Source organism: Recurvomyces mirabilis (assembly GCF_035927965.1).
Source record: "Recurvomyces mirabilis strain CCFEE 5264 chromosome Unknown scaffold_8, whole genome shotgun sequence".
Classification (NCBI taxonomy): domain Eukaryota; kingdom Fungi; phylum Ascomycota; class Dothideomycetes; order Mycosphaerellales; family Teratosphaeriaceae; genus Recurvomyces; species Recurvomyces mirabilis.
Window position 1 is genome coordinate 362,321 of NW_027041942.1, and position 18,839 is coordinate 381,159.

At 53.7% G+C, this 18,839-nt stretch overlaps 8 protein-coding genes across 8 annotated transcripts; 3 read left to right on the forward strand and 5 right to left on the reverse strand.

Annotated features, from left to right (window-relative positions):
• Positions 1-427: 427 nt before the first annotated feature.
• Positions 428-2,211, reverse strand: LTS14_003761 (uncharacterized protein; the record flags this gene model as incomplete). Its single annotated transcript, XM_064836464.1, has 2 exons — positions 428-1,447; positions 1,495-2,211. 2 exons carry the CDS (start codon positions 2,209-2,211, stop codon positions 428-430), a joined length of 1,737 nt encoding a protein of 578 aa, XP_064695855.1.
• Positions 2,212-3,323: 1,112 nt separating this feature from the next.
• LTS14_003762 (uncharacterized protein) lies at positions 3,324-4,785 on the forward strand (the record flags this gene model as incomplete). Its single annotated transcript, XM_064836465.1, has 2 exons — positions 3,324-3,919; positions 3,957-4,785. 2 exons carry the CDS (start codon positions 3,324-3,326, stop codon positions 4,783-4,785), a joined length of 1,425 nt encoding a protein of 474 aa, XP_064695856.1.
• A 583-nt stretch (positions 4,786-5,368) lies between these two features.
• LTS14_003763 (uncharacterized protein) lies at positions 5,369-6,397 on the reverse strand (the record flags this gene model as incomplete). Its single annotated transcript, XM_064836466.1, has 1 exon — positions 5,369-6,397. One exon carries the CDS (start codon positions 6,395-6,397, stop codon positions 5,369-5,371), a length of 1,029 nt encoding a protein of 342 aa, XP_064695857.1.
• A 1,226-nt stretch (positions 6,398-7,623) lies between these two features.
• Positions 7,624-8,937, reverse strand: LTS14_003764 (uncharacterized protein; the record flags this gene model as incomplete). The annotated part of the gene is made up of 2 exons (XM_064836467.1): positions 7,624-8,646; positions 8,692-8,937. The coding sequence occupies 2 exons, from the start codon at positions 8,935-8,937 to the stop codon at positions 7,624-7,626; spliced, it is 1,269 nt and encodes a 422-aa protein (XP_064695858.1).
• Positions 8,938-9,662: 725 nt separating this feature from the next.
• LTS14_003765 (uncharacterized protein) lies at positions 9,663-12,201 on the reverse strand (the record flags this gene model as incomplete). Its single annotated transcript, XM_064836468.1, has 2 exons — positions 9,663-11,151; positions 11,309-12,201. The coding sequence occupies 2 exons, from the start codon at positions 12,199-12,201 to the stop codon at positions 9,663-9,665; spliced, it is 2,382 nt and encodes a 793-aa protein (XP_064695859.1).
• A 194-nt stretch (positions 12,202-12,395) lies between these two features.
• On the forward strand, positions 12,396-14,916 carry NOG2 (GTPase required for pre-60S ribosomal subunit nuclear export and maturation; the record flags this gene model as incomplete). The annotated part of the gene is made up of 3 exons (XM_064836469.1): positions 12,396-13,259; positions 13,693-14,007; positions 14,134-14,916. 3 exons carry the CDS (start codon positions 12,396-12,398, stop codon positions 14,914-14,916), a joined length of 1,962 nt encoding a protein of 653 aa, XP_064695860.1.
• A 947-nt stretch (positions 14,917-15,863) lies between these two features.
• Positions 15,864-17,015, forward strand: LTS14_003767 (uncharacterized protein; the record flags this gene model as incomplete). Its single annotated transcript, XM_064836470.1, has 3 exons — positions 15,864-16,255; positions 16,320-16,347; positions 16,377-17,015. 3 exons carry the CDS (start codon positions 15,864-15,866, stop codon positions 17,013-17,015), a joined length of 1,059 nt encoding a protein of 352 aa, XP_064695861.1.
• A 359-nt stretch (positions 17,016-17,374) lies between these two features.
• Positions 17,375-17,837, reverse strand: FPR2 (Peptidyl-prolyl cis-trans isomerase fpr2; the record flags this gene model as incomplete). Its single annotated transcript, XM_064836471.1, has 2 exons — positions 17,375-17,664; positions 17,717-17,837. 2 exons carry the CDS (start codon positions 17,835-17,837, stop codon positions 17,375-17,377), a joined length of 411 nt encoding a protein of 136 aa, XP_064695862.1.
• Between the last annotated feature and the right edge of the window lie 1,002 nt (positions 17,838-18,839).

An 18,839-nucleotide genomic window follows, 5' to 3' on the forward strand; every position in this document is an offset into this window, starting at 1 on the left:
AGACGATCGAGATGGGCGTCGGGTGGCAAATAAAGAGGAAGAAGTGAAGTAGATAGGATGCGACTTGACGCAACAGCAGTTATGAGCATGGGGGCCATCATCTGCTTGTGTGATAAGTTGGAACTACATGGACGGACCATTGCTGCGTGATCACTATATGGCAAGTAATACTGCACTGTGAGCTTCAATAGCTGTGCAGCGTACTTGTCTCAACAGAAGACGAGCATACAGTCCTCTTCATGAAGGCACTGGGAGTTACATCTACCCAAGCCTCGTGGAATTATGACTGAGGGTTCTCGTCCATAACATCATCAGATGGCCACTTGACAGCCAGTTTGGAGCGAGAACGCTAGAGTCGTCGACAAGACTATACTATGTCTAGTACAATGCAATTTCTTTCTCCCGCCACCAGTTTCGCATCAAGCGTTTACACAGTCAACGTGTAAGTAGCGTTGTTGCCCGGCATCCTAGGGTAGAACTCCACCACGAAAGTCGTTGTCTGTCCCGCCGCAACCACGGCCGCCACAGCAGAAGCCTTGATAGTCACACTTGCCCCATCAAAATCCCACTGGCTACCATATGTGGTTCGACACTGCTGGATAGCTGGGAGATATACTGTCCAAGTATCGACCAAACATGTCCCATCTGGTAGCGTAGCTTTCACCGCCGCGACTTGGTGAATGGTATTGTAGGTGACAGGAATCCGAAGGTCGGTGCCGGAAGTGGCGGTAGTGGCGACGGAAGTGTTACTTGCCAATCCGCTCTTGCCAAGGTTTACAAGAGTGACTTGGAGAGCTGCGCCTTGTGAGAAATTGACTGTGAAGTTTGCGACTGGGCCGAGGGCGGTCTTGGGTGTGATGTATCTGCCTACAAGCGGACCTTTGAAGGTGACGTTGTTGCCACTGACCGTATAATCGGGGCCTTTATTGAGAGTCTGGCCTGTAGGCGAGCGGACGGAAGAAACGGTGTTGCCATTGAGGATGTATGTGGCTGTCAAGTCACTAGGAGGTGGCGGAGATGTGGTGGTTGTTGCTGCCGTGTGGTAGATGAAAGCATCCGAGACTTGTGTAAGCGAGTTACCGTCTTCGGTGCTATCAGCCAGGCTGTTTGTCTTGCCCTGTGCTGCCTGAACGATGATGTCCTTGACCACAGGATCCCGAAATTTGCCAACGGATCGGTCGAAATCGGTTGCACCATTGTCCCACCAGAAAGTCGCAGTGTTATACTTGGCGGCAGTCCTAATCAAGGAATCAGAGTATTTCCACCTGGCTGCGGTCTCGGTCGTTGTGCCAGCAGCAGACCATTCGCCAATGACGAGCGGGATACCAGTAAAGTTGCCACGGACGGCGGCGATGTCAGCCTCGAGCGCCTGCTTGTCGGCATCAGAGCCCCAGATAGTCTTGCCCCACGCTCCGAAGATGAAGTCATATGGCGAGTAGTAGTGGTACTATGAACATGTCAGTGCGACTCTACATCAAGACCTGTAACGCTTACCTGAATAGCCCAAGGGTTCGTGATGTTCGAAGGCTTCTTGAAGAACTGCGAAGTCAGACTACCATCCTCCGAAGGTCCAACCAGAGTCAGAACTCTGTTGGGGTTGAAGCCTCCGGCATCATTGACAGCTTTCACGAAGATGGCGTTGAGCTTGTTTATCTCGTCATAATGTGCTTGAGTCGAGGCCGGTGGCTCGTTTATCGGCTCGAAGGCGAGCAGAGAAGACTTGCATGCTAGCTTCGTGGCGATCTGGTACCACAAAGAGTAAAATTTCTCCTCGATGGCAGTGTAATTCGCACCCGAAGCTGTCACATCCGCCCAGTCGGTAGCGTCGTGGTGGACATTCACGATAGTATGGAAGCCTCGTGAGATAGACTGATCAACCACATCTGATACACGCTGCAGCCAGGTAGCGTTGACAGTCCAGCTCGGGCTGCCAGATACGAAGTGATCAGTCCAGGTGATGGGCAGGCGCATACCCTTAAAGCCGGCACTTTGAATCTGGCTGAAGGTGTTCGCGACGACTGGTGGGTTGTTCCATGAGCCTTCCGTTGGGATAGCATCTAGCGTGTTACCAAGGTTCCAGCCCGGGTTCGCCTTATTCAGCCAATCTTGGGCAGACACCTTCGTGAAGCCGCCACTGCATGTATTGGCGCGAGCCACTGGGCTGGCTTGCACAGCAGAAACCGCCAGAAGGGCTAGCAGAGTCGCGACCATGTTAGCGAGTGGTGGTGATAATTTGCTTCACACACGCGGCATGGTGACAAGACTGCTCCAGACTATATAGCCCACTGCATCTCCGAAAAGATATGGTGATCACCAGTCTGTACTATGCGAGACGTTCCAGACGACGGTCCCTGTATATGAGGTGGCGTAGCGTGACCCTTCGTGCATGATGTGCCGGTATTGGGTCTCCGGAGTAGCACAGGCATATATGAAGGTCAAACTAGTATACCGAAGACCCTACACCAATGGGATGCAGTGTCGGAGGAATTGAATATGTATTTTCCTCCAAGGTAATGAGAGTAAGTTTTAGCCGACTTTAGGCTCCCTGCAGTATGCGAAACAATTAATTGACTACATAGTCATGTGCGCTATTGGTATAGACCTGGCAGTCCCGAATAGAGCAGGTGGAAAGGGAGGTGCTGCATCGTCGGTCCGCGAGCCCTTGCGTGCGATCTGGTCAATCAATGAACATCTTGCTCGATGGTGCAAGTAGACGTCTGTTGATATGAGAACTGTTGCTCCTCAGCAGCAATCCGATCTCCTTCTCCGCTTTCCCCGTCGCTGGTCTGTGCGACGGCGTATAACAGCAACAGCAACGAACCATCTGGGACCTATAAATCTTGAACGTAGCGACATTACCTCGCAGCTATCTCCAGCTCACACCTGACGCTGATGCCTTCAGTTTGAATGTTTACCCAGGCAAAGCGTCCTCTACAAAGATCTGAAGTCCAGGTAAGTCTTCAGTCCGAGGATGCTTTCTCTGCGCCACACCCAGGGTGTGCGTGGCCTGCAGTATCTTAGCCGCTCCTATTGCAGCACCGCCTCACGCGAAGCCATTTCGCGACCGACCATCAGTTCCGAGAGCTCTCACCGTCCAGGTGTAGTCGCCGCTCTTGAGGAGTCGCAAGCTCGCGGCGACTGCTGCTCCTCTCACCTAGACTTGCACGGAGCATTCTTACGAGGGTCTCTTGGACAGGCCCTTTCCGTATGATCAGCAGCACGTAAATGCTAGGCACCAATTTAATTCATCCCAGATCTATCCAATGTCACTGACGATTCTTGATGGTCTTGCGTTTGCGGCCACGTTACTGATTTTAGCAGCCATGGCAGAAGGCACAAGTGAGGCACGAAAGCGCACCAAGTCACACCAAGAGTATCTTACCAGGCTCCAAAGGCCAACCATCTTGACGATGAACCACATCTCAGCCATCCAACAGCACAAGGAAGCTATCATTGACGCGAAGTATCACGATGATGTACAATACCAAGCCGCATTGACGATCCAAAAAGCATATCGAGGGTACCGCGACCGACGACAAATGGATGGAATGATTCTCGATCCCTCCTCCCGATGGACGGAAGCACTACGAGAAATTCGATATCGAAATGCGACAGCTTCCTCACCAGAGGCCCGTCCAGATGGCAAGGACCGTTCGTTGTCGAATGCAGAGAAAGCAAAGGCGAACTGGATCAAGGTCGGTCAGGTGGCAGAGCATGCAGCTGGGGACAGCTGCGTACCCGTACAGTCGAATGATTCCGGCAGTCAAGCTCCACCAGCCGACTCATTGTTCTTGGACCTGCGGTATTTTCTGGAGATGGTGGACGTCAAGCACAGATACGGCACTAATCTACAAGTCTATCACGAGGAGTGGCAAAGGTCGATTACGAAGCAGAACTTTTTCGAATGGCTGGACCACGGGTGAGGGCCGGCACATGAGTTTGCCAGGCTGTTCTAGGGAGAAGCTCGATCACGAGAGGGTTCGATATCTGAGCCGCGAAGAGCGCAAAGAGTACGAAGTCCAAGTTGACAATAATGGGAAGCTATGTTGGCTCAAAAATACTCAGCCCATCACGACTAGTTCTGATCTCTACAAGGATTCTGCTCATGGAATCGTTACGCAAGACTCGCCTGACGCGCCATATGTACCTGAGCTGGAAGAAGCGAGTGACGATGAGCTCGAGCTACGGGATGCGCAAACCGACCATCAAGCAGCCATAAAGGATGAATCGCATCGCAGGCATTTCCACGTCTTACCTGCCACTGTACTGAACCACTTGTTGCGCGCCTCTGTACGACCTGGGACGTGGATCTACGTTGCAGATACTATTGGTCGGCTATACGTGGGCATCAAATCCAGCGGTGCTTTCCAGCATGCATCATTCCTTGCAGGCGCTCGCATCAGCTCAGCTGGACTCATAGGCATAGAAAATGGCCAATTGACATACCTATCTCCATTGAGCGGGCACTACCGACCAACAACCAAGTCCTTCACCACCTTCGTCGAGAGTCTGAAGCAACAGAACGCTGATCTTTCACGACTGCGAATATCGCGTGCATATGATCTTTTATTGGGCACGGAGTACTATGGCAGGACTAAGAAGGGAGTTGGCAAGCTATTGGGCAAGAGCCATGATGGGGAGCGAGCAAAGGCAAAGCCCAGAGTGCAGTCTCACTATACTGCCACCGACCTGGTTCAGCGAGATTGGGAGGAGGATCACGATCACCCGAAGCGAATGCAAAAGCTCAAGGAGGATTTGCATATTCGAAGGCGTAGTCCTGGGTGAAGTGAATAGTTCGTGCATGGAGATCATGTGAACTAGCAAATCCTTCCACAATGGAAACCAGAAATTACCTTATTCATGGCGGAAACACGGCGGTAAGCAGGTTGTTTCATTCCGTCGAAGCACTCAATCATATCAATGGAGCCGAGGCCGGGGCTAGGATATGGTGAGGGAGCGTAAAAAGGGAAGGGGCCATCTCCACATGGCAGGTGCTTAGCTCGCTGACGTGGCCGTTGGAATATGGGAGTAAACAAAGCCAGAGCTGCGAGGAGTCTTGGGTCGAGGCGAGGAGCAATGAGGCAAGGTGAGGAGAGGAGGCCAGCGATTTCTTAAATCACATGTGGTACTGGTCAAACAGACTATCGAGCGCCGTGAGGAACAACAAGATATCGCTGCAACAAGTACACTCGAAAATAAGCTCGAAGCAACAAGCCAAGCCCATAATCCAGACGTCGCCGCGTCATCTACTCGCCGGTAGTCAATGTTGTGGCGTCATGCAGTCGTTCGGAGGTTGGTCGGAAGTGAGGAGTGGTGTAGGGAGGCAAGCCATGACGACAATGGGCTGCGTTGGCGATTGGCATGGTGTCTACCAGTCCCAGGTCCAGGTGGCACTGGCGTTGGCGTCAGCCGTGGCATCGGCACCGGCGTCGAAGACGGTCTTGGTGACCTCAGCTGGAGCGGAGGTGGTGCAGCTGGAGGACCACTTCTTGCTTGATGTGGTGCACGAGGACGTGGTTGGGGTCGACTTGGTGCAGCTTGATGTCTTGGACGAAGTCGTGCACTTGCTGGAGGTCGACGGGGTGATAGTGGCCGTGGAGCATGAGGTGGATGTCATGGTGACCGGCTTCCAGACAGGGGCAGTTGAGGTGGATGTGCGGCTGCTGCTGGTGGGATGCTTGGAGCTGGTGCACGTCGTGGAAGCGGTCTTCCATGAGGTCGACTTTGGGCTGGCCTTGGAGGACGTGGTGGCGACGGGGCTGGCCTTCGTGGGTGTGCTGGTTGCGCAGCCAGTGAAGCAGGAGTCGGCCCTGAGCCATACTGGAACACACTTCTCTTGGCCGATGAGGGTCTTGGAGTACAGATTCCAGCCGTCGTGGTCTCCGGTGGGACAGGAGTAAAAGGTGCTGTCACCCTCGTAGGTCAATGTCCCGTTGCAGGTGAGGTCGAAACCATATGTCGGGGTGGCACCCTCATCACATTGCCACTGAGTGGTTGGGGGAGTGAGGATGCAGCCACGGTTGTGGGAGTCGATGAGGCCGCCGTTGACGAGGTGGTAGTAGCCGAGCGGGATGTTGGTCTGGCCAATACGGTTCTGGCCATCGCCGAGTTGTTGAACCTGCTGGAGACCGGCAGAGGCAGTGTATGCCGTGATGGTGAACTCGCATGCTGAATCCCGCTTGTCGTGGTCAGGGTTGTGATTCCAAGGGTAGCCGGGACAGTCTGAGCAGTCAGGGTCGGTATCGATGAACTCGCACTTCAAGCAGTGGGCGCTGTCCCCGAGATCGTGTACGCCTCGAGACATGACTTTGAGGTCACCATTGACTGAGAGTGGTGATGCGAGAACACCGGCGGCCATGGCCATGAAGGTGGCGACGATGATGCTTTGGGAGTGCATGTTGAAATTTGGTCTTGGATATGTGGTTGGTTGTTGATATATTTTCTGATTGTTTGTTAGCAGATGCCAGTCATAATGGGAATGGGAGCTCACATTGATGTTTCGATGTCGATTGCTGATGAGAAATGTGGATGGAGAGGAGAAGAAAGGAGAGGAGAACATGGCGGACTTTTATCCCACCTGCATTGTTTACAGGTCAATGCGTCGAGTGTGCACTTGCAGTATTCTAAGTGAAAGGTGAAGGACAGTGGTAGCAGGAGCTGGCTGGTCGGCTCGGTTTGCTCGGCAGGAACATGATGGCAGGATCGTGGAGAGCAGGAGCTGGCTGGACGGACCGTTGCGTTATGGCAGGAACCGCGATACTTGGACAGCAAGCACGCCCTCTGACTGCGAGAGCCGATGTGCACCACGTCCTCGAAACAGGCCATGCTTAGCCACTCATGGCACGGGTTCTGCATAAGTTGACTTCACGAACTTGCGTCAAATCCTCGGCAACGTGATGACCCCTGCCCTCTGTACAGCTGAAGTCAACGCACGCAGCTGCTCGATGGATGTGAGTGAGCTTTGATGCGATCGATAGGGCACCTTTCAGTCTCATCGTTGACAATTCGAACGGTGCACCCCGGAAGCACTCGTGGGCATTTCGTTCGTCAGTTGTGGGATCATGGCGGCCATATCCGTGTCGGCCTTTGCGTGGGTATCTCAATATGATCAATGACCATAAAGGTGACGATGTGAGGGGTGAGATAGATCGGCCCCTCGACCATGCTTTGAATTTCTGACCTGCCTTGATGGCTGATGAGCGGAATCTGTAGGTTGTGATACAGTTGAGTACTTTGCGCATGAACTCGTGGCCCGCTCGATGGCTCGAACGGCACTCTTACGAGCAGGATGGAACTTCTCTGTAGCGGAAGCAGGCCATCAAATTCCGAGGTGGCAGCGAGCTCTTCACACGTTGCGGATGATGTGTGGGCATCGAGTGTCTCAATGTTGAACAGGTACCATACCAGAAAGATTGCTACCCTGCGCTGCACCATTACTACTCTTTGAATTAGTGAAGCAGGCTATCGCCATTTCACCCAGCCATCGCATCTGCTCAATGCACATATTGTATGCTGTATATCATCCTCAGCAGTCTCTCAGATACTCCACTGCAAACCTCCAGCACTTGTCAGCCACCGCTCTTTTCAACCAAGCCATCTGCTGATCGACCGCCCACCACACGCTTACACACCCGACCCGCCCTTCTTCTGCTTCTTAGTGCGCTGCGCCGAGGTTGATGTGTTCTGCGCAGTCTTGGCAGAACCCTTCGCCGTCTTCGCGCGGACAGCCTGTGGCTTCGGCTCCATCTCCTCATCGACCTCCTCCACCTCGACCCGCTTTTTCACTTTCGCCACTCCAGCCTCAAAGTATGCCCTTCCTTTAGGACAGTCGCCAACGACGACAAATTCTTGTGCTCGAGCAGCAGCCACGGCGATCTCGGGAAAGCTCGGGATCTGATCATAGCTAGCGAATGGCCTCTTCCGATCCGAAGTAATCCATTCTCGCGAGTGGTTTCGCATTTTCAGCCAGTAGTAGTCAGTCTCCAGGTTTAACTCGAGCCTCTTGATCTCGGTAATGCTAGTGAGTAGACGTGCGACTGTGCCCAATGTGTTGTCCGGATCTGCTTCGGGTGTGAACTGCAACTTCGACATGTGTTTGACACGAGTATTCGCAAGCCCGAAGAAGTTGTGCACCAACGGGCGCGGGTGCGCAAATATGAAGTAGTTCTGTTGGTAGAAGACTGCCACAGCTTCGGTAAAGACTTGCTTGCATGTCTCGAGCAGCCTGAGCCGGTCACCGATGCTAGGGAACAAATAGCGATGCGGATTTCTGGGCATGTACCTGAAGTACCCGCCTACGTCGGAGATCTTACCGTCTGTGCGGAGGAGAATGGTCGCACAATCTCGGTCTCTGACGAAGAAGCGCTCACCATGATCACGATAGTGGTGGTACTTTGCCAAGCCGCTCGCTGGTGCCTCAAGAACTAGCTCGTATATCTTGGTTCGCAGCTCCGGTGGCAGACCCTGGAAGTCGAACGTCCCCTTGCGCTCGGACTCCAGCCAACGACGTAGATAGATGCGACTTGCCTTGTGATCTGCTGAGTACAGCCAACTTCCCGTCAGATCACTATGCATGGCACAATTCCCACAAAGCCGTGCATGGAGATCCTCAGCCTGCTCTTCCATGATCAAGGGTAGCTCTGAATTCTTCATGACGACGTATTAGCCTGGGACAACATCGTGGTCGTAAACCAAGGCTTCTTTCTCAGTGTCGTTGTAAGGGTGCACGGCATTGTTGACGTAGGCGTCCAGCGCTCTATTGGCGTAATACGGGAACGTGGCGAGTACTGCACGATGGGTTTGCTTGTCCTGCAACCACTCCGCGTCATTGCATACGCCAGCGATGGTGATGAGCTCCTCAGTCGAGAAGCGTGGGGCTTCTGTGGGGTCGCTGTTGTAATCTTCGATCAAATCCTGGATCTCAGCCTTGAGCGCCATCTTGTGCTCCTTGAGTGAAGTCATAATCGTGCGTGGCGTGTGCTATCTTGCTGTGTGCTGGCGGTTGTGTGCTGTCTGGTATGTGCTGGATGCTGTAATGGCGATACGATGCCTGTTCGAGACAAGTGAGCGAATTGTGTTGAGGGATCAAGAAAATCTTGTGCCGACATACGAAGAGAAGTACTTATACGGCAGGTGCGAACGACGCTAGGCAACAGCCTCCTCATCACAGACTTGTGTGTGGAGCTAGCCGAGCATTCACTTACATCTGCAGCCAGGTAATGTCGTCACTCCGTCACGAGTCTATTCACTCAATCCAGAGTGTGAGCATCTCAGCCATACTTGGCTCCTCCTGGGCAACGATGTCGCCTTCGCCTCTCCCTCACGAGTATATTTCTGCTGCAATATCGAAGTCCTGCAAAATTTCACTCATCAGATGCTGCATCCTCCATACGCAGGACAGAGATTCGTCTCCGTAACTAGGGCGGCGCGGCTCGATAGTCTCGTATGGATGTGAATAGCAGTAGCAAGAGTAAGCCAGCAGTGCTTTTGGAGACTCAGAACCAGAATCAAGTAAGATGCATGACGCGAGGGATAATGCTTTCACCCCTGAGTGTCCTGTGGGTGGGTCTATCCCAAACCCGGGACGGTAACACACGTGCCATAAAACCGCCAATGTTGTGACTAAGTAACGCCGTCCCCTATTCCGCTTCCCATGTCTCAACTCACACCTTCGCATCCGCCGTCTTCACATCCCCAGCCGTCTTTGCCAGCGAATTGCCATCCCTCTTACCTCTGCCTGCAGCGTTGACACCAGGGCCCGTCTTCTTCGTCGCAGACACATCCCGACCACCACCACGAGCCCTCTCAACCTCAACCCGTATCCACTCAATCAACTCCTCATTCTCGCCCTCCAACACCAGCTCCTGCACCTTCGCCACCGCACGCACCAAATCCCTCAACCCCGGAAGCTGCTCGAACCTCGTGAACTTCGTCTTCCTCCCCGCCCGCTCCCTCTCCCCCTTGGACATATCCAACCACCTCCCTTTCTCAGACTCCAACCCCCACCTCCCAGCCATAGACCCCGGCACATCCGCCCAAGCCGCCATAGCAGTCGCAAACGTCCCCGCCTCCTCAATGCTCGGCCGCGAAACCACAATATGCACGTCGCGAAACCACCTCATCCTCTCCGCGGAAGTCCTGAGAATGAACTGCGCAAAATCCCCCGTACAGGCGAAGAAGAAGCGATTCGCACCCCAAAAGCACGGCCCTGCCTCCACAGAAATCTGTCGGTTTACGCGGAGCAGGGCCAAAAGGTCCGTGGTGGGGAGGTCGAAGGCGTGGAAGTCCGACGGGAAATACGTCTCCTGGCTCCCCACGTCGCGCCGCCACGTCTTATTCGCCGCACCATCGGCGTCTGTTTCACGTTCGAGGAGATGCACGGCCAGGGAGGATCGGGTGGGCCAGAGACGGAGGCCTGTGGTGGAGAAGGTGAAGAGGAGGTCGTAGGTCCTGTTGCGCAGTTCGGGCGGCAGGTCCAGGAAAGGGAATCTTCCTCTTCTTTCAGGTTCTAGCCACTTGCGCAGGAAGCATCGGGCGCGGGCTGGTAGGATTGTCATGGCGTCCATCGTCTCCTCGTGGGGGTCGTAGTGCACTGGGGAGGTGGACTCGCTGTAGCGGATGGGCATCGCCCAGTCGTTGAAAGCTTCGTGGAAGCCCGGAAGGACGGAGCGCGTCTGGCTGGTTTTGCCGTCGTCTTCTTGGTTGTATTGTGCGTGGCCTTTGGCGTAGCTGGAGAAGGTCTTGTCGCTGTAGTAGGCGAATCTGCGGAGGATGTGCTCTAGGATGGTGGCGGAGTCGATCGAGTTGGTGTTGCTCGTGATTAGGGCTATGACTATGAGCTCGGGGATGGCGAAGGGAGGCTTTTTCTTGCGGTTGAGTTGGAAGGGCTTGATCACCTGGCCGATCTCTTGTCTCAGCTCTTGGTGAGCTGTGCTTTCGATGTCGCTGCTGGTCATGGCCGCCATGGTCGGAATTGTTTTCTCAGACGTCGATGTGGGATGATCCACGGCTGCTATCCGAGAGGCAGTTTTGTTGCGTGCTTGTTGATATTTCCTCTCCAGTGCTTGGAGATGAGGAACAAATGAATTTCGGAATTGTGTCTCGTTCTGGCAGTTGGCTTTGCACCGATCAAGCGACCTCAAGCTGATATTGCTACAGAGCAGAAGTGAAGACTGCTGAATCGTACAGTGAGGTCTGCTCACCCACCGAACACGCTATACAGACAATACAATGACGGATGATTGAATGACGAAGACTCCATCAAGCCTCCCCACCCGCCCCCTTTCCCCCGGTAACAACCTCAACCAACCTCCCCACCCTCTCCTCCGCCCTCCCCACATTCCCCCCCGCAACCTCCATAGCCGTCCGCCCCCCAACCCCCATCTCCCTATTCAACAAATCCTGCACCCGATCCGGCAGCCCCGCCTCCCACACACTCACCGCCCTATCATCCGCCGCCCCCAAATTACTCTTAAACACCGTCGGCCTGGCTTCACTCCCGAACGCCTCTTCCACCGCGGCATCGAGTTGCGCGGGCGTGACGATGAAGGTGCGAGCGTGGGAGAGCAGGGTATTGAGGTGGGTGGCTCGGGTGGAGCGGGCAAGGGCTGTGGTTGCGGAGTGGGTTTCTCGACTGGTGGCCAGGCGGATGGAGCGGGAGGGATCGAGACGAATACCCGGGCCTTCGAAGGCGGAGGTTAGGGCTGCGAGATCCAGGCCGTGCGATGGGGTGGTGAGGAGGTCGTCGGGGCGTTCGGGCTTCATCACGGCTTCTTGTCTTTCCTTGGCGTTGCGTTCATTTCGGATTCTCCTCCCTTCCTCCACCCGCCCTTTCCTCGCTTTCAGACTGACTAGACCTTCCCGTAGGTTCCGTCGCCGCATCTCACTCATTTTCCCTTTCCATTCCTCTCTGCTGCCGGGCTTGGCGCGAAGTTCACGCGACGGTGCTTTGGTGGCTGGATCGAGAAAGTCATCGGAAGCTTTATCCCTTCCTTCTGCGCCGGCGAAGACATCTCGAGGCACGGGAAGCCGGCCTTTGATAAAGGGTCGGTAGGGGAGATTTTGCTGTGGTGGGGTGGGGATAGCGATGTACGACGGGTGTTCCGGGCCGAGTTGGGCTTGTCGTGAGGTGGTGGTGAAGGTGCGGCAGTGCGGGCATTTGAATGCCGATGATGGTATTCGTGGAGGTATTCGTGGAGGCATTGTGCGTGGTTTGTTGCTATGGTCTCGTGATCGATGAGATGCTCAGTAATATCCAATGTCTCTTTGCGGAGAGTTCGGGAGAGCTCGTGCTTAGTCATGCTTGAATTTCCGATATCACGAGCTTGAACTTTTTCTACCCACTACATTCTCCACATACCACCGCCAAACACGATCACACCACCGCCACCGCAAACATGGGTACCGGCAAAAAAGAAGCCTCCCGCCGCACGCGGCAAGGCGTCGACAGCAAATCCGACGGCATGGGCAACGTGCACACCAAAGGCGAAAACTTCTACCGCTCCGCCAAACGGGTCAAATCCCTCAACACCTTCAAAGAAGGGCGGGCCGAACGCAACGCCTCGGGCAAAATCACCAAAGCCGCCTCCTTCCAGAGCAGAGACAAACCGCAGGCGAGAATAGAACCGCATCGGAAATGGTTCACCAATACACGAGTCATTAGTCAAGAAGCCCTGGGGAGTTTTAGAGACGCCGTGGAGGCCCAGCAGAAGGATCCGTATAGTTATCTGTTGAAGCGGAATAAACTCCCCATGTCGTTGATCGACGATGGCAAGGCAAAGGAGAGGAAGGATGGGGTGGTGCAGCATCGGGCTAAGATGCGGTTGGAGACGGAGGGGTTCGGGGAAGTGTTTGGACCTAAGGCACAGAGGAAGAGGCCGAGATTGGCGGTTAGTAGTCTGGGAGATTTTGCCGCGGCAACGAGTCAGGAGCAGGAGAGCTATTCGGAGAAGTTGGCCGAGGCGGCGGCTTTGCAACAGGGTGGTACTGATGACGTTCCTGTGGGCGAGGTGGCGGATCTGGTCTCTGGCGAACTCACGACGGCGAAGGAAGCCATTTTCTCCAAGGGCCAGAGCAAGCGGATCTGGAATGAACTTTATAAAGTCATTGACTCGAGCGACGTGGTGATTCATGTCCTGGATGCACGGGATCCGTTGGGGACGAGGTGCCGGAGCGTGGAGAAGTATATTCGGGAGGAGGCGCCGCATAAGCATCTGTTGTTTTTGCTGAACAAGTGCGATTTGGTTCCCACGAGCGTTGCTGTGAGTCCGCACCCACCCTTCCCTTCCCTCTCTTCTTGCACACCACCCCTCACATTTCCATCACCCACCACAGCCCAGTCAAGATCCTCGCCCTTTTGCTTTTTTAGGCAAACAAATCAATGGAGAAGGACCTGTTACGGCCGTGGCAGATTATCTTACACGGCGCTCCACCTCGATCCTCTGTCGTTATGATATGATCACTTGAGTCTGCCTCATAATCGTCCCGTTCGAGTAGCGATCTTGAATGCCCTGGTGTGACTTCCCTACGGGAGTCTACTGATCGAGGGCAGATATACAGTCTGAAGGAGAGCTTAGTTATGTGGACATACATACACAACGGCCCATGCCCATGGCATACACACACACACACACACAGAAATCAGCAACGCGGAAGAATGCAGCAACGCCAATGCTAATCTGATGATCTTCACAGTCCAAATGGGTCCACCACCTCTCCCTCTCCCACCCAACCCTCGCCTTCCACGCCTCCCTCACCAACTCCTTCGGCAAAGGCACCCTCATCACTCTTCTCCGCCAATTCTCCACCTTACACTCCGCCCGCAAACAAATCTCCGTCGGCTTCATCGGGTACCCCAATACGGGGAAGTCGAGTATTATTAATACGTTGCGAGCGAAGAAAGTGTGTAAGACGGCGCCCATACCGGGGGAGACGAAGGTGTGGCAGTATATCACGCTGATGAAGCGGATTTATTTGATTGATTGTCCCGGCATTGTGCCGCCGGAGATGGTGAGTCTCTCTTCTTCTTCTTCTGCTTCGGCGTCGTGTGGTTCGTCTTCTTCTTCTTCTTCTTCTTCTTTTTGCCTTTTGCTTTTGTTTGTGAATGGTGGTGTGGAGGCTAATGCGTTTGGTTAGGGCCTTGATGATACCGAAGTCCTCTTACGAGGCGTAGTGCGCGTGGAGAATGTTTCCAACCCGGCACAATATGTTCCAGCCGTCTTGGCGGTGTGTAGAAGAAAGTACCTCGAACGTACATATGGAGTTACGGGATGGTGGAGGGATGAAGAAGGTGTCGAGGTCAATGAGGTGGAGCAGATGGTGGGGACCGCGGGGAGCGACAAGGTGAAAGTCAAGGAGGCTGTGCGGTTCTTGGAACTCCTTGCGAGGAAAGGTGGGAGGTTGTTGAAGGGCGGCGAGGCGGATATGGATGGGGTGGCGAAGATGGTGTTGAATGATTTCTTGCGGGGGAAGATTCCTTGGTTCATTCCGCCGCCTGCTGGTCTTTCCATGGGGGATGGGGTTGTTGGTGACTCGACGGCGGCTGACGGTGCGGAGGCTGCGACGGACGGTGATCGTGAGGGGATGGGCAGGGATGAGATGTTGGGGATTACGCATGGGAAGCGGAAGAGGGATGTTTTGGAGCTTGTGGGGCAAGGGGCAAGGGGGTTGGGAAGGGTGAATGAGGTTGTTAATGGGCTTGCTGAGGGGCAGGATGAGGAGGAGGAGGAGGAGGACAGTGATTTGGCTGAGGATGATGGAGAGGGTGATGATTTCGCCCGTTTCGATGAGGAGGATGTGGAGAGTGGCGAGGATGAATCGGGGGATGTGGATGTGGATTTGGAAGGTGGGGTCGAGGGTGGAGTGGCGATCGAGGTTGTCAATAGTGGTGGGGAGAGCGATGAGGAGTCCAGCGCATGAGGGAACGAGATTTTCACGAATTCACGGACCTGCGACGGATAGTACTCGATTATCGTATTGTAGCAGATCGATCGTGTGTCCGTTTCATCGCCATTGGATGGTGGTGTGAAGTCTGTGGTTGACGGGCGGCGTCGTCGTGTAGCCCGCCATGGTCTCGTGGTTACGCCTGGCGTGCGGTGGGTTACGGTACTTGTGGTCGTGCGACGGTCTTGGGTCTGAAACCAAGGACCTCTCGACCGCTATACGATAGGAAGAGATCGATTCGACTTCCTTCAGGTCCTATATGGCCATAGGCATTCCACTCCACATGTAGGTGCGATCCTCTGCGACAATGCCTTTATGGTTCATGACGCTGTGCCGCTCTCGAAGCTTCGCGCCGTGGGCTAAGCACGGTATTGACAGGGAACTTATGTGGATACAAAGGCAGTGGCACGCATGGCGATCCACAAAGACTGGTCCGGTCGGATCTCACGACTGTGGTGTACACTGTAATGGTGGTTAGGATACAAAAAGGGGATGGTTTACTGGCGATCATTTTAAGATGAGAGTGAGAAGAGCCGTCGTGTCTGGCAGGAGGCTGGTTTTAAACTTCACCAAAGTGGCCGATCAATGCGGATGAGCGTCAGACGGGACCCCCTTGCGATGGCCCGGTTCGGGACGCGATCGACGGCTGTCAAAGTCGTTTCGTTGGATTCGCCGACTTCCAAGGCAAGAACTTGTCAAAGAAGCGGGTCTTTTACTATCGAATCATTGATTGTCGTCGCTGTCGCATGCTTTTGAACAATGCAAGAGCGTTGCGCTACCACCGAGGGTTCTCAATAATGTCAAATCATTATGACAGTCGGTCATAAGACGCTGAAGGGTAGGTAGTCTTCCACAATTTCCCTTCCCAACGATACATATTCGCGCCCTTCACCAGCTAGCTTTCATCAATCACCATCACAATCATGTCGTCCGAGAAGCAAGAGCAAGCCCAGAAGAAGTTCTTCATCGTTACCGTCGGAGGTGGAAAGTGTCTAACCAACACACCCAACGGAGTCCTCGATTGCTTGCCAAGTCCCTCCGACAAACAATACTGGACTATTGAGGCCTCAGAGGACGATGCCAATGTCGTAGCTTTCAAGAGCTGCTCAAGTGGACAGTACCTCCGCAACGAAATCCCACAGGTGCTTTCCGGAGCCAAGATCGGTCTTGGTGAGAAGCAATGGTGGACGCTAGAGCGTGGAAACATACCCGGCAGCTGTGCGATCCGAAGTAATGTCTGTTCGGTTGGGAAGTCGTACCTCAACGACTACGAGGGCGTGTATAGGGATAACAACCTCGTCCATATGTGGCAATGGTAAGTAACGATAGTGTGAACCCATGTCTGTGTGTTGATGGTTTCAAATTAACACTTGTGGCAGGGTTGTGAGTATCGCTGCTGAATCCATTGTTGGGGCTTTCACTGATTGCCTGGATAGCCACACTTGGAGTTCTGGTTGACTTGGTACCTGATTGACTCTGAGAATGCTGCTAACTTTAACCCCATTGGAGAGGCGGCGGGTAAGAGCGCGGCCGACACAGCAGCTAGTGAGAAGAAAGCTAGTGAAGTTGAGCAGAAAGCCAAGGAACTCGAGGCGAGAGAGGCGGCTCTTCAGAAGAAGACAGATGAGCTTGAGAAGAAAGCAAAGGCTGCAGAAGACCAAGCAGCTGATGTGAAGAGGAGGGAAGAAGAAGTTGCACAACGAGAGGCCGCAGCGTCCAAGAGCAGCAAGGAGCCACAAGCCACTAAGAAGGAAGATAGTCCGGCACCCAAGTCTTCGCCTAAGCAGGACAATAACGAAGACAAACACACCATCGCCATGCTCCGCGGCGAGATCGAGCGCCTAGAAGTTCGGAACGAAAACGGTGATCTGAAGCTACAACTTCGCAATAAAGACCTCGAGGTTCAGCTGGAGAAGGCTCAGCATGCGGCTTTCACAGGCAGTCGTGCGCCGAGGCCGAGTAAGGCGATCATGTATGGTTGTGGACATAAAGCGTACCCGCCGCTGAGGAAGATCGAGAGGAGGATTGTGGGGATCATGTATGAAGGGCTGGAGTACCAAAGTCTTGACCAGTGAAGAGACGGAGTGTGGATGATACTGGTCCTGTAAAGTGTGTACAGATCTGTCGTTGTACTAAGCTTGCACTAATGATCTCCCGGCCTGGTGAATCAAGAAAAGATTGAACCAATAATGTGAATCCGTATCATGAGCCCGCGCATCTTCCATCGATATTGGGGATAGACATTGTGAAGATGAAACGACTACAGTAGGAGAGAGCTTTTCCAGGCAGATTCGTGCTGGAAGCATCTCTATGTTGTGCAGTCAGCAGTCGAAATTCATGTCCGCATGTAATTGGTGAATATGAAGTTCAATCTGAGAGCAGTCCCAAGCCACAAGCTGTCTGGATTGAGTTGCCTGTCAATTGGGGGCCAGATCTACAACTCATCCTTCTTCACACCCGCAATGCTGACAAGCTCCGTCTCGAAGATCAACACACTGTTCGCAGGAATGGGACCCATGCCTCTCGAGCCGTATCCCCAGTCAGGCTGGATCGTAAGCTTCCTCTTCTCGCCAGGACACATGTCTAGCAGACCCTCGTCCCAACCCTTGATGACTTGCCCTTTGCCGACATGGAAGGAAAGTGGAGTGCCTCGGTTGTACGAAGCGTCGAATTCACTGCCGTCAGATTCGAGAGTACCCCTGTAGTGGACATCGACTTTGTCGCCTAGTTGTTGTTAACGGCGCCGCCAATATATCATCGTCGCCGTTTGACTGACCTCTCTTGGTCTGCCTCTCGCACTCGACTTTGTGAGTGACCTCGATGTTCAAAGGCTTGTCAAGAGCGGAAGCGCCAGCCAGGAGCAGCGCCAGCGCCGCTGTTATCGAAGAGAATCTCATGGTGTTGCTTGGTCTTGGTGTCTGTTCACGTTGATAGTGTGCAGCAGTGAAAGGTGGCACAAATCCAATGCCTGGAGGGGCAAGCTCGGTTCCTGCGCCTGCGCCATGGGCCGGTCCGCTGCAGGGTGCAGGTTCCTCGAACTGGCAATTCAGGAATCAAGAAAACCCGGAGCAAGTCGAATAGGTTCGCACCCATGACATGTTACCGCATACCTCCTAGCACGGCAAATTTACTTGGGAGCCAATCTTGCATATATTCAAGACTTCAGGAGTCCACGGAGTCTCCTACTACTGCGAAGCTGTGAGACACGTCTTCGAGTGATCTTGACAACTTTTTCCTCCGTCAATGGCTACTTGACAGTATACCTCCGAGCGTCTAAGTCTTTATCACTATTGGACTCCATGTGTCAACATCACCAAGGAACATCATTGACGCCATCTGCTTCTTTGGAATACAGGAGCCCGCCAATGTTACCAACACACAGTGTGACTGCACATGTCTGGCAGTAGGTTCACCTGGCTCGGACCTCTCAGCTCCAACAATTATCCCTACTCTCAGGGTGTCGGTATACCAGAGTCGGGTCTGAGTTTGGTTGCTGGTGATGTTACCCCTCTCATGGGACCAAGTATACTCGGTTTTCACGCCTCCGATTCACAGCCTCTTTCGTGGACAATCGAAACGCGAGGCGAGGAATCCTATCGCACGCATGTTTCCAATCTTGATGGTGGTGTTTGGATCTATATCTCTGCTGCCGAACGACGCATCCTTCTGATCTTTGGAGGTGGCATCGTAAGCATCGACTCTGAGCCACGATAGAGACAGGGTGACTGTGTAGGTGCTAGGTGAATGAAGGTATCAGTCCAGACTCTGGCTGTAGACGACAGCCACAGCGCGAATCAACGGACTTGAGTCGTCACCACTTTTCCATTTTCGAGATCTTACGACCTACAGTATTGCTGCAGTCGAGCCTAGACTTGAGTTTCAACACTCGAATGCCTGTA